The sequence below is a fragment of the Seriola aureovittata genome, chromosome 16 (assembly GCF_021018895.1).
Source record: "Seriola aureovittata isolate HTS-2021-v1 ecotype China chromosome 16, ASM2101889v1, whole genome shotgun sequence".
NCBI lineage: Eukaryota > Metazoa > Chordata > Actinopteri > Carangiformes > Carangidae > Seriola > Seriola aureovittata.
Window position 1 is genome coordinate 9,752,716 of NC_079379.1, and position 13,444 is coordinate 9,766,159.

General features: G+C 38.4%; 2 protein-coding genes across 3 annotated transcripts; one reads left to right on the forward strand and one right to left on the reverse strand.

Moving 5' to 3' along the window:
* The first annotated feature begins 805 nt into the window (after nucleotides 1-805).
* Nucleotides 806-5,509, forward strand: clic1 (chloride intracellular channel 1). 2 transcript variants are annotated; one of them, XM_056399452.1, is made up of 7 exons: nucleotides 806-941; nucleotides 1,211-1,276; nucleotides 2,883-2,992; nucleotides 3,346-3,471; nucleotides 3,903-4,009; nucleotides 4,520-4,701; nucleotides 4,876-5,509. In XM_056399452.1, the coding sequence occupies exons 1-7, from the start codon at nucleotides 864-866 to the stop codon at nucleotides 5,035-5,037; spliced, it is 831 nt and encodes a 276-aa protein (XP_056255427.1). In that variant the 5' UTR covers nucleotides 806-863; the 3' UTR covers nucleotides 5,038-5,509. The 2 variants fall into 2 exon arrangements, with proteins under 2 accessions (XP_056255427.1, XP_056255428.1); XM_056399453.1 differs by having other exon boundaries at nucleotides 825-946.
* Nucleotides 5,510-7,809: 2,300 nt separating this feature from the next.
* On the reverse strand, nucleotides 7,810-12,162 carry LOC130183773 (prostate stem cell antigen-like). Its single transcript, XM_056399454.1, has 3 exons — nucleotides 12,111-12,162; nucleotides 10,565-10,684; nucleotides 7,810-9,044 (listed from the first exon to the last, which is right to left on the reverse strand). Exons 1-3 carry the CDS (start codon nucleotides 12,160-12,162, stop codon nucleotides 8,833-8,835), a joined length of 384 nt encoding a protein of 127 aa, XP_056255429.1. The 3' UTR covers nucleotides 7,810-8,832.
* Nucleotides 12,163-13,444: the final 1,282 nt, after the last annotated feature.

A 13,444-nucleotide genomic window follows, 5' to 3' on the forward strand; every position in this document is an offset into this window, starting at 1 on the left:
TAAAACTAATGCTGGAAAATGTGTGTTTGAGTGCACCTTTGAAAGGTGAGACAAGTTTTACAACCAAAAGGTCAGAATGAATGTAAGAGGTGCTGAACCAAAGTTAGAGGCACAGACATGATAGAAATGTCAGTTTTTCTACCCTGCATATTTGGTTTCACATAAAAATAAATATAAGGCCAGTTGTACTCTTACTATGGAAAACCATTTTGATCCATAGCCACAAGTCTGAGCCAGTTCTGTGCTGCAGTGACATGGGGATCCTCTCTGCACAGACTGAATCAGGAGACTTAAAGCTTTCAAAGAATGTCTAATTTGTCAAAGTTGAGTGAAGATTAAGTTTGGCACAGACCAAAACACACCTGAAGTAGCACTACCAAGGTCAAAGTGATGCTGAAAGGTTAAATGTATTATATATTCATAACTTAGGTTTGGGTACACGGGGTGGACACAGAAACTCAATGTCTCAGCTGCTTTTAAGCTGTATTTTAAAGTAAGATACAGGTGTGTTCATGCCCTGTGTAGCCCACTGTTAAAACCAACATGACTTTTCTAAATAACCTTTTCAATCTGGAAGTTTTTAGGCCACATTCAGCTCCATCTACTCATATCTGAACTGCAGTCTAACTAAAAGTTCGGTTTCTCTTTTGAAATAAATGATGTTTAATGTTAATATAAGACCACAGCTCTCCTCTCTAACCCTGCATCTCACCCCTGGCGGCCTCTCTACTTCTTCTTCTTTTTCCTCCAGTAAGCGGTTTTGTTTCTCGTTGACGGTCTTGAACGTCACTTTATTTGCTGAGAGCTGTGTCGGTCGCGCGGCACCAGGAAATGGAGGCTCTGCCGCGCTGCTGAGCGTGTAGATGCAGACAGCGGCAGAACTGGGAGGAGAAACCAGCGACCAGCAGGCAGCGACAGGCGACGACTTTCAGCACTTTGAAGTGAGGTCTGCACACTCAAAATCATCCACAGTTTATTGTTTTATGCTTTATTAGAAGCCGAGGTTTGCTCTGTGTAACTTTTACGCTGCTTTTCTGCCCCCGCTACAATGTTAAATTAGTGATTTGCCCAGCTGGGTTTGCAGCGGAAGATGATGGGCTTGGCTGCCCGAGTTTCGACTTCGTTTAGTTTCTCGTTCAGAAAATACAACTTTGTGCTTCACTTAGCTTTATTTTAACCGCTTGTTTATGTCTGTGTCCTCCTTAAAAAGGGTTTCGTGCATCAGCAGGAGAAGATGAGCGACGCAAGTCAGCCCAAGGTTGAACTTTTTGTGAAGGTAAGCGATTGAATGATGACAGAAGGAAAAAAAAAACCCATCACACCCAGAAAAGTGACGCGGGGACTGCGACATTATGTGACTTTGATTTATTTAAGTGTTTCTTGGTCTTTTATCTGGCCATTATCAGTATATTGATAACATATCTCTATGGCAAATACACCAGAGACATAATGTCACCTTGTTCGCTTTGAATTACATTCAATATCTGAGTAATAATTTTCTTATCATTTAGACCACCTGTGCTGACTCACTGGGTTTATAAACAACAGTAAGACTAATCTAATTAAAAGCACATTAAGATCATGGTCAGTCGACTTTAATCTATATTTAGTATGTTGGTCAGGCAGGCTAATCCCGTTTAGTTTGAGCCAAAAAACATGCTCAGATATGACCAATATGTCTCTCTCTGCCTCCCCTCATGGTCTTACACAAGTTTCAATGATTCCTCTGTGTGAACATGTGCACCACCCTCTTCTGTTTTTTGTACTCAGAGGTGAATGATGCTGTTGTAACTTCTCTAAATCCTGTTTTCTAGTCAGCCCACTTAATGACACTTGATATGGTTAATGAAAGAATAATAAAATAATATCTTCACGTGGACTGTGGTTTCTCCTGACTCCATGTTGTTGAGCCACACAGGCCACAGGACAGATCTGTAAGGAGTCAGAGTGACTTAATATGAAATGTGGCTTCCTACAGCCACACAGTGCATTTTAAAGCTGTTTGGTCATTTCCCGAGTGGCCTGTAAAGTCTGCTTTAATGTGAGAATGATTTATGTTGCTTCTAAGTAACTATTATTTTCATTATGGTTGAATATGCTGATTATTTCCTCCATTAATTGATCAATTGTTTGGTCAATGAAATGACCAGAAAATAGCAACAACAAAAAAAAGTACATTTTCCCTTTTCACAGCCCAGTGTGATGTCTTTTAAATTGCTTGTTCTCTCCAAACCAAAAATACTCAAATTACAATGTTTTAAGACACAGAATCTGCACGTTTGAGAAGCTGTAACCTGAGTGTGTCTTGGTTGAAGAGTGAAAACTTCTTTTTCAAAATTCATTTCTTTTTTATTAACGTTTTGTTTTTACAAAAAAGAGAAAATTCCACTGAAACACTGTTAATTAACAGCAACATACATGACATATCCGCCTTGTCCCCTTATATGTCCCCGCCCAATGGCCAGAAAAATAATCACTACATATGATGAACTTTAACAGTAGAGCTGCATTCAATTAGTCAATTAATAGATTAGTTGATTAACAGAATAATTTTATAAGCAAAAATGTCAATGTTTACTATTTCTAGCTTCTCAAATGTGAGGATTCGATGCTTTTCTTTCTTATACGTGATACAAAACTGAATATTTCTGAACTACTGGTCGGACAAAACAAGACATTTTAAAGTGTCGCCTTCTGTGGAAAAATTATAAAGGGCATTTTTACTATTTTCAGGTATTTTATAGAATGATTAATCAAATAATTGATAATAAAAATGATAAGTAGCTGCAGCCCAGCTGTTAAGCAAGTACATGAACAAATAAAAAAAACATTTGGTGCATTTAGAACATTTTCACCTGTTTCTCTCTGTTTCTGTTTCCCAGGCGGGGAGCGATGGTCAGAGCATCGGCAACTGTCCTTTCTCCCAGCGTCTCTTCATGGTGCTGTGGCTGAAAGGAGTCACTTTCGACGTTACCACAGTGGACATGAAGAGGTAAAAACACACATCTTTCGTGTGTGTGTGTGTGAGTGATGTTTTGTTTTTTTTTCCTCTGGCAGTATTGTCGGTTTACATTGGCACCACAGAGGAATGTCCGCCTACTGTTTTAATGCTCCCAAATGTACCATCCAGTAAAGGAACAGGAGGCATTTCATTCATTTAACAGGTGTTAAAAGATATAAAGCAACTCTTGCACAGATTTTAGTGAAAGCTTGGTGCAGATTTAGCAGCAAACATGAGTAGTGTCCTGTAGTTTGATATTTTTACTCAGCTTCCTTTTCTTTTTTTGTCTAATTCCCCTTTTCTCCCCCATTAGCCTGACCGTGTCCTTTTCCGTCTATCTTTAGGAAGCCTGACATCTTGAAGGACCTGGCTCCTGGTGCTCAGCCTCCCTTCCTGTTGTACGGCAGCGAGGTGAAAACTGACACCAACAAGATTGAGGAGTTCCTGGAGGAAAATCTCTGTCCTCCAAAGTAATTTCTGTTTTACTTTGTTGTTGTCAGAACTGAAGCAATTAATTAATTGAATCAGCAATTATTCATTCATTTTCTCACATGTGAGGATTTGCGGTTGATGATTATCTTTGGACTTAATTGGACAAAACAAACTATTTGATGTTTTTACTCTGATATTTTATAGGCCAATGGAAAAAGTAATGCCTGCACATTAACTCTAAGCCACAAAAGTTATTCAAAATTCACAACATTTTGATCCGACTCTGATGCTTGTTTTATGTATTTGAATACATTTTTTGGCTTGGAGTCTCTGTGCCATCCTGTAGGAGTGACCCACCATCCTCTTGGTCTAAGCTTTGTTCTGTAGAGTTCATGCATTCAATTCATATGAAATTTATGTGATATGATATATTGATGTGTGAATTAATATCCATCTCTCTGTTGTTTAGGTATCCTCGCCTGGCTGCTCGCAACCCAGAGTCCAACACAGCAGGCATGGACGTCTTCTCCAAGTTCTCTGCTTACGTCAAGAATTCGAACCCTCAGGCCAATGAAAGTAAGTGAGGCATAATCTCTCTAAATCAGAAATATAACTTGATTATCATAAAATCCTTGCTTCATCTAGACTCTAAACTTTTCTACATTTCTAATAAACCTTGTTTTATTCGTGGTGGTATTTTCTGTAAAAAAAATAAAAACAAAACGCTGCTGAGCTCCTTCTGTCGTTCTCTGACGGACAGAAAACCAGCAGGGAGCATCCGAGTTAATAACATTATGTTCTGAGCTTTTCTGCCTCAGTGCAAACAGGTCACCTGCCGCTCTTTGTGCTGGGTGATCTCACTGGAAATGTCACTGTGGTCGGGTGAAAATTGTGGGTTTATTTAGTCTACATGGTTATTTCTTTATTTCATGGTAATTTCAGCCATTTAAACCAAAAAAAAAAATTGACTTTGTCTGAAGTCATGGTAGTTTTCTCTTTTCTCTCCTTTTTGGAGAAACAAACTGTCCCTTTAGCTTTGATTGCATGTTGAACTTTAATATTTTCTGTGTATCCACGTGTGTTCAGATCTAGAGAAAGGTCTGCTGAAAGCTCTGAAGAAGCTGGATGACTACCTCGGCTCTGCACTTCCTGATGAGATCGACGAGAATAGCGCTGATGAGGTCACTTCCTCGTCCCGCCCCTTCCTGGATGGCCAAGAGCTTACTCTGGCTGACTGCAACTTGCTGCCTAAGCTCCACATCGTGAAGGTAATCTTCTGTTTTAAGCCCTGCAGCACGGGGAGGGGGCCTGGGAGGAATAGATTATGAGGCAGAGTCCATGTTTTTATTTCATCAACTGAAGGCTTGTCATGCCATAAGTCATAAGTCAAAATTACTTATTGAATGACTTATTGATTGTGTCCTTGTGGTTTTCCCCTCCAGGTCGTGTGTTTGAAATACCGACAATTCAGCATTCCTCAGTATCTAACAAACCTCTGGAGGTACCTGAACGCTGCGTACGCCCGGGAGGAGTTTGCCTCCACCTGCCCGATCGACGACGAGATCCACATCGCCTACTCCTCCGTAGCCAAAGTTCTCAAGTAGGAGGACAGTCATGAATACACCAGAATACACCAGCAGAACAACATACAAAAGCAAAAAAAACACACATACGCACCTGCACACACCAAGCAATCACTCTGCAAGTGAAGTGGTCGATCTGTTTCTCTGTTCTAACTGATTGTGAGCGCCGCAAGAGGCTTTATTTACATCTGTATAGTCGTTTTCTTGCAGCTATAAAAGATATCACGTTTCATAATGTTAGATCATTCTAATAACGGTTATTAATGGATAATTATTCTCCTACAGTAGATTTGTATTTGTAGTTTTTTCCTGATAAAAGGGATGTTTTCGCCTCATGGACCAGTTTACATCAGTAAGGAAACAAGGAAGGAGTCAGAAACACATGCACAAAAAAAAAACATATCACATATCCCACATATCATCTGACTTTTTTCTGGACAACTTCTGGTTACTTGTTGATCATGTTGCCTGCAGACACACACTCACATGCACAGCTTCACACACTTAAAACTACAGCCTGCACACTGTAAAGTTGGAAATGATTCTCGTTCCCTTCTTGATGACGGTGGCTATTGTATATTCTTCACTTAAAAAAAAAAAAAAAAAAAAAAATGTTATCGTGGAGGGGAGATTTCAACAGACACGGAGCTGCCTACCAGATCAAACTTTCACTTTCACCTTGCAAGCCTCACACAAGCTGAGTCGATTCTTATTTTCAGTCATTTTCACCAGCTCACATGCCAAAGTGTCTTTTGTGGTGTGTCTGTAATCACAGATGCTTCACATTCAGTTTATTGTTTCATTATTGAGGGAACGAGGCCTTGTACAGTAAAGGATCCCAAGATTTTATTTTATATAAGCCAACTTCAATTTAAACATAACAGCTTTTTATTCTTCATGGCTGCATCTCAGGGAGGAATGGGGTGCAGAGCGGGCGGGTCTTGCATTAGGGAGGCAGAACTGAAAACAGTTACAGAGACAGGAAACAGTTTCAATAGACTCGGGCTTCCTCTTTCTCTGCTCCCACAGCAGGCGTGAAGGATTATTCAAGATTACTGAGCTTGTTTGTGATCCGCTGTTAGGGCCTGTTGCCAGCAATTGATTTTACTCTGCCTGGCGTCGTGTATGAGAAGAAGAGGGAGATCAGGTTGTCAGCGTATTGAAGTTGCTGTGGATGAAGAGGAGGAGGGTGTTTTGTTTTGAGGGGGAAAAAAAAAAACTTTAATGTAAACATGCACAATGTTTAAAATTAAAGTAGCATCGGTAGCTTTATATTGTAGGCCGTTATTTATTGAAAGATAAGGCTGGCATTCTATATTTTCCTTATTGGCAATCCCATGAAGAGTCTTTATATTTTCTGTGTAGAGATGCAACAATTAGGCAATTAATTGATCAGTTTTCAAGAAAAAATGCCAAAATTTGCTGTTTCTCGCTCCTAAAATGTGTGGATTCGAAGCGTTTCCTTTATCATATACTGTATGATAATAAACGATAGAATATACAGTATCTGGGAGTGATGTTGCAGCTCTATCTCTGACTTCCATGCCGTTTCTGTTTGCGCCAAAATCATCTATTTGAGACAAATCTTTAAAAATGGGTCATAGATCTGACACTGAAACACCTGTAGCCACTTAATCTGATGCTACTTGATCCAAGCACTGGAGGTATGAGAGGATACCTGAATGTTGCGTGTGCCTCTCTTTGCTAATGATAATTAGTAATTAGGACTCTCTAGTTCATAATGGAGGAGCATGTCGCCCAGTGTTCTCAGCCATGCTGCTGAAAACAAGTCCTCCAACTTCTATCATCTCAACTAGCGCCATCATTAGGCCAAAATTTTATGACCAACTATTAATATTCCTGTCAGTATTATTTTCATTGGATTTGTTGACAGTAAGAAAAAGACTTTGTATACTTAGTGCTGACAGGCTGATATTTCACTGTCATGTGTTGCCATTTGGATTAATCCGCTGTTTGAAGTTTACTCATCTCAAATTCCTGTAAAAGTCACTTGAAATTCATTAACTGGGAAGAACTGGATCTGACTGCAGTAGCAGCTTGTGTAGAAGATATTATTAACTGCAAGGCACTATGCAAATTAACATTTATAGAGGCAGTTTGCAATTAAGGCTTAATTTATTCAAACACCTTTGTTATTAGCCTCTTAATGTTCTGGATCTCAGATGACTGTGACGCTCATAAAAGAAATGAAACCTAAGTGCAATTTAAACTGATTAAAAAGTCAATCTTGTGCACAGACTTTGATTATATTAAACATCAGGCATCTATTCAAAGTAGTCTGTCAAAGTTTTAATAGCATCACTATAGTATTTTCATAATGATAAACTGAGATAAGAATTAGACATCAGGTGTGAGCACAGTTGGTTATTTTTCTACACAAGTTTAATCACACAAATGAACCCTTCCTTGACGAATTGCTAGGTGTAATGCGAGTGTTGATCAAAGGGATGATATATTTTACTTGACTGAATTGTTGTGGATTTCATCTATTTTCTAAAATGGACCAATTTTTAAAGGGATCGTGTCTGAATAATTTCATTGTTGATAGTATTTCTTCTCTCCAAGTTAAAGAGTTTTTCACTTCTTATAGTAGGACTTGATACAATTTCAGGGACCATTTAACTTGTTACATTCATTTAAAATTACTTTCATTAGTTTGTTTTTCACTTTTTGTTTTAACTCTTGTTTTTTTTTTTTATCTTCATGTCATATTGTTTTTGATTGTTACGGGACCTATATTGTGCTTTTCTCTTGGTTTCCTGCCGCATATGCATTTCTCTCTAAATATTTTAGCATTTTAATTTTTTTTTTTTCAAGCTGTTCGCGATGTAGTCTGAAGCAGTTGCACTTAAAAGTCCACAGGATCTAAAGAGTGATGTGGACACTAAACCAATAGATTGAACAATGAAGACAATCAAACTAATAGCACAGCAGAAATGTATTTTATACTTAAAAGCTCTTACAAAGACACATTTATTAATGTCCCAATAAAATACCTTGATAACAAATCAAACAGTGACTGATGTGTTTTTATTTTTGAATCTTGTTGGAGGGTAATAACATTCAGATGGCCAAACAAATAAGTGTCAAGAATGGTGCAAACAACAAAATGTCTAGTTTAATACAAGCAGTACATTAGAAATCTCTCTGTTGTCAAGTACAGTAACTTAACTAAAAAATCACACATCTAATGAATATAGAGCAAAAATGAGACGAATAACACTGAGAAGGCATCTCTTCAAAGTAGTCTGTTAAAGTTTTAATAGCATCACTATAGTATTTTCATTAATGATAAACTGATATAAGAACATAGGCCTACTTTCATGTTTCTATTAGTCTGCAGTTTTCTTTTTTACTGGCTGTATTTAAGTGTGTTTGGCATTTTCATTTTATTTTTCTTTTAACTTTCTTTTTTTATTTTTCCTTTTTTTTCACTTGTCAATGGTTCCCAACCTCAGGGTCAGTGATATGAACGGTCAAAGAAAAGAATAGCACAAGTCAGACTTTTATATAATTATAATTATGCCTCAAAAATGTCTTCAGGTGAAACAATCTAAGAAGAAAAAAAATCACTCTGCAGTTGAGCTGCTCACACCTCCCGTCATGAGGGTTAGACATTGCTGTACTTTGAGTCATAAAGGTTGGGAACAAGAGACAAGCTCACTGTTAATTCTTTTTAAAAACAGGAATTTTGCCCATGTGCCTGCGAGTGTATGTTTTTATACATCTTTTTGCAGATCATCTCTCCCAGGTCACTTACATCCTCTACATTTGTTGTTGAGCATGGCCTCAGCTTCAGGCCAGCAGCAGAGCGAGTGCAGGCAGCAGGGACAGAGCTACTCCTCCCCAGCTGAGGGCAGCAACAGACACAGCCCCGTTGCACAGGTCGGTATCACAGCAGACGTTGGTGTAGTTAAAATAGAGGCCTGAGGCGTATTTCTGTCCGCTCACCCCGCACTGCGCGGCCACGGCGCAGCTCTTCTCGAACATCGTCACTTGTAGAGCGCCTGCAAGAGCAGAGAAAGGAGAAGAGTTTTGATTTGGTCCATGCAGTGATGGGCAGGTGAAAAAACACAGAAAAAATATAAGAAATATTTTCTCTTGTTTGTCATAGGCATGGATAATCCATTTATCCATGTAATGCTGCATATCTGGAAACAGAGCACCTTAATTTAACTTTATTTATTTATTTCTGGCTCAGGTGTTGGAGGTGAGAATTTGAAAGCACACCTTATTCAAAGTGTAACTCTGCAAACTGGTACTTGCATAAAACAAACATTACATCAAATAACATTAATTTTCCTGTGACTGTTCCTGCTCTTCCTGACTCCTCATCCACATGATGCTCACACTGAAAATGTCCTGATTGGTTATGAGATATCGTGCATGTGGAAAAGGGGCTTTACCCTCTGATGAGACACAGTGACTGTTTCGCCCCACCCACGGACGCCAGAGAGTTATTTTTAGAGATAATTTGATGGCATCACTGGCATTAGTGAGCTGACAGCTGGCCTGATGGGAAATGATGCTGAGCTGTTGAGTCATTCTTTTGTCTCGTTTTGTTTTCACACATGTAGAGTCATGAAAGGATTAAACCTAAGAGAGGGCTCTGCGGAAACAATCACATATTTTAGGGTTGTTTTATTGTAGTGTCCTGAGCAGCAGCAATCAAAGATTATACAGTGCAGTCTTTGATTAATGATATTGTTCTGTTCCAGGAAATATGGTTACTGAGTTATCTGGACAACACTGGTATTTTCTGATAAACTTAATAATAATTTGTGCTACGTACATTTGGATGGAAACACAGTTTGTGTTGCACCTGTGCTTTTTACTTTTTATCATGTCAGAGATAAAATATTATCACAAGAAATAAACACACCGAGTTGCTGACATGCTAAAATGCAGTGTAACAGTAGCACAATCAAAAAGTAAAGTAATAGAGTCAACAAATATACATATATATTTATATATACTACTGGTTTACCATAAGTTTGCTAACATTGGCTAATATTAGCCACCATAAGCTACTGGTCAGAGCAAGTAAGACAATTTATTCCTGATGAATACAACTTAATTTGTGAGAGGAATAATGTGTAATTTCTTATTTTCAAGGTTGCACAGTTGGTTTAAGAGCGTTTGGCCTGTACTGGGTGAACAGTGTGGGAACTGTAGTTACAAAAAGGTTTACAGCTTCTACTCAGGTCTTTGTGTTTGGGTGTCAACACACTTATATTAAAGAAGAAATTGAGCATTTTCAAGCCAAAGCCACTGTTTCGACTGCCGAACAACACAAAACTGGCTTAATACATTCAGACTGTACATTCCTTGCATCTGTTCCTAGACAATGTTCTGCACAGTGAGGCTTTGTCTGCCAATTTGTGACCATCATGCCCTCGATTCTCAGAAAATAATCTCATCTACAGACACAGAAATAAACTCAAACACACACACACACACACACACACACACACACACACACACACACACACACACACACACACACACACACACACACAGATTTTACCCCGCCTTCCTGTAGCAGTACTAGACAGGCAGCGCTGCCCGGCAGGACACTCCTGGGGAAACTTGAAGCAGTCCAGAGGAGAGATGGCGGGGAACAGACAGGTGTAACAGTGCAAACAGGCTGAAGGAAACAATGGAAAAATGTTAAATAATTTATTTCGAGTAAATGTTAATAAATTCCAGATTTTTGGAGCTGATACCAATTTATTTATAACATAACACAAGTATTTTAGATGAGGATCCTTTAACTTGGCTTGAAGAAGACATGCAGGCCAGCTGAGCAGTGCGTTTTACAGTTGAAAAATAAACGTGTCAGCGCCTCCTGCTGGACAAACAGTGTAATTAGGCTACTGGCCAAACAGGTCAGAAGTTTGTAGGGAATTACTGGAGAAAACTGGGTTATTGTTCGTTTTGACTTGATTGATACTTCACTACAGTTCTTTTTTTTACTGTAGGTGTCCTAAATCCACATAGTTCATAAAAATGAACAGGTTTCACTTTATTTTAAGTTCCTATTTAGCATTTATTAAAAGTATATTAACATTTAACAATGTTCATTACACATTTTACGTTTACATTATTATATTATAATATATTTTACTTTATTTTATCTGTTCGCACACCAGCATCCACTGATGGGTGTCTACAGGAGAAGTTATTCTGGTTGACAGGTACAGTCATACACACTTATAGCTGCTTACTACTAAATTACAGATTGTTATAAACTATTTATTAAATGTTTATAGGCTGTTAGTGAATGATAAATCTGGGGACTTAAATGAAAGTGAAAAAAACTGAATAATACCCACAATATCTGGATTGGATCACAAAATGTATCTCTTATACAGGAGCCATATTTTCCTTAAGAAGGGCATGTCACTAAAACATGTTTTACAATCAATCAAACAGTCTTAAAAATGACAGAAATAATAATTCAACTTCATTGATTAAAGGATAGCCTCGCAATTTCTCAAGTATGTCTTAAAACAATAGTCAGGTGCCCATATGAACACTGAAACCTTCCTGCTGTTCACGCTGGGTGTGGAGGGATTCCTTCCTAACAATCCTCAATTGGGGACAAAATCCACAGTCCTCATTTTGTGCAAAGATTTATTTGATTCATTAAGTTTATCTGAAGCAGTTGGAGTAAATCAGCTAACGGCTAATCCTTTTTAGTGTAAGATCTTGTGTTTCCTCAGACAGATGAGCTGCTTTGGACAGAACATTACATTCATTTTGTACTAAAATGACCACAACTCTTAGAGATACTCAGCTGGGTTTGTTTAAATCACACGACTGAAGCCTGAAGCTTCGTTTTTAAGTTTTATGTCCCTCATCTTATACATCGTAAAGGTGTTGGGAGGCGATCTCTAATGTCAAGTATGAACAGGAAGAATGTTTAAAGCAAGAAAAAAATGTTTCAGTGTTCATATGAGCATGATATTGTAAAATGTGAAACTACTATTTGTTACTGAAAACACATTTTACAATAAATCAGCTTTTCCTTACAGGCTGATTTAAGGAATAATTTTACCCATTAAACATACCTGCCAAGGGAAGACAACACAGGAATACAACCAGAAGCTGTAAACGAGGCATGATGCTTCCAGTGAGAAGTCTGCAAAGATTGTCAGGTCTTCAAACTGGGTGGTACCAAAAAAAATCCTGTCCTGGGATGTTACAAGCCTCTCATTGAACTAATTGCTGTGCGTTGATCTGTTACGTCCCCCAACTCATTCCTACATTACATTTCTCTTAGTCTTTGAAGTCCAAACCTGAACTCTCAGTCTCTTACTGATTTTTCCCTCTGTCTGTTCCTGCACTGTAGTATGTGAAGCTGATAAAGTGGCACCTCTTCAAATGTAGTAATCAGCCCTGAGTTTTTCCTTTTCTGTCACTCTTGGCTTTGCTCTTTTGCCGTAGGCCTGATTTGAATACCCACGTTACTCGGACCATCAGTGTCTCCTCCCTTAAACTTTAAATTTAATCTGGAGAGGTAATTAAGATCAGCTGACATGGATAAACTCGGCTCAAAGATGCAAATTATGGCATGTGTTTTTATATCAAGCTCAGGTACTTTTGACACAACAGCATCTTTCTCAGTTTTACTCAGCGGTTCATTAGTTAAATGAACAAACAAGGACACTCGTACTTTCGGTATTTAAAGGGAAGTGAGCAACGAAGTAGTGCGGCCAAGTGCACTCACTCAAGTACTGTACTTACATACGATTTTGACTTGTCCTCAGTAATACTCTACAATTCCAAAAATAAGGCAGATTCTGATATGTTTTATTCATAGCAATTTAACTTTATTTACATTACCATGTTCAGACAGACTGAGAAAATCACTTGAAAATACTAACGCAGTGCATTGTTTAGACCGTGATGCAGAGAGATAAAGATTTAACTGTCAAATTAATGGATAAAATGTTAAATCTTGTGATTTTCTTTTTAAATACTCAGATAATTCCACAGAGTTTGGTTGATGCTGGTACTTATTACTTCAGTATTTCCACAACTCTGGCTGCGCTCTTGTTGTCAATTGTACAGGACCAAATAATATCCTTTATTTGAATCAGAATAAGACTGATTATTTGTATATGTGAGACAGCAGCTAAGGCAAAAGGCAGAAAGTCAGAAAAAAACAGAAACCAATAAAGTCTGCAGGGTGTAGAAACAGTCAGCAGAGAAAGAAACAGATAGGGAGAAAGTCAGCATGTCAGAGATAGAGAGCCAGTGAGTTGGAGAGCGAGCCACTTTAACTGAATTATCCTTTAGGGCGTAATAGGAGACGTGAGGCCAGCACGCAGGAGAGTCTGCTGACAGCAGTCTTGTGATGGAGTGAGCCAAGCGGGCTCAGACCGAATAAGCTGTTTACCTG

What these genes read in the sequence shown, in the direction of transcription:
- LOC130183773 (XM_056399454.1), bottom strand. Translation starts at nt 12,162, where the DNA reads ATGCCTCGTTTACAGCTTCTGGTTGTATTCCTGTGTTGTCTTCCCTTG. An exon ending in GTGTTGTCTTCCCTTGGCAG is followed by an intron (nt 10,685 to 12,110) that starts GTATGTTTAATG and finishes TGTTTCCTTCAG; the next exon opens with CCTGTTTGCACTGTTACACC. An exon ending in TACTGCTACAGGAAGGCGGG is followed by an intron (nt 9,045 to 10,564) that starts GTAAAATCTGTG and finishes CTGCTCTTGCAG; the next exon opens with GCGCTCTACAAGTGACGATG.
- clic1 (XM_056399452.1), top strand. Translation starts at nt 864, where the DNA reads ATGCAGACAGCGGCAGAACTGGGAGGAGAAACCAGCGACCAGCAGGCA. An exon ending in ACCACAGTGGACATGAAGAG is followed by an intron (nt 2,993 to 3,345) that starts GTAAAAACACAC and finishes GTCTATCTTTAG; the next exon opens with GAAGCCTGACATCTTGAAGG. An exon ending in CTAAGCTCCACATCGTGAAG is followed by an intron (nt 4,702 to 4,875) that starts GTAATCTTCTGT and finishes TTTCCCCTCCAG; the next exon opens with GTCGTGTGTTTGAAATACCG.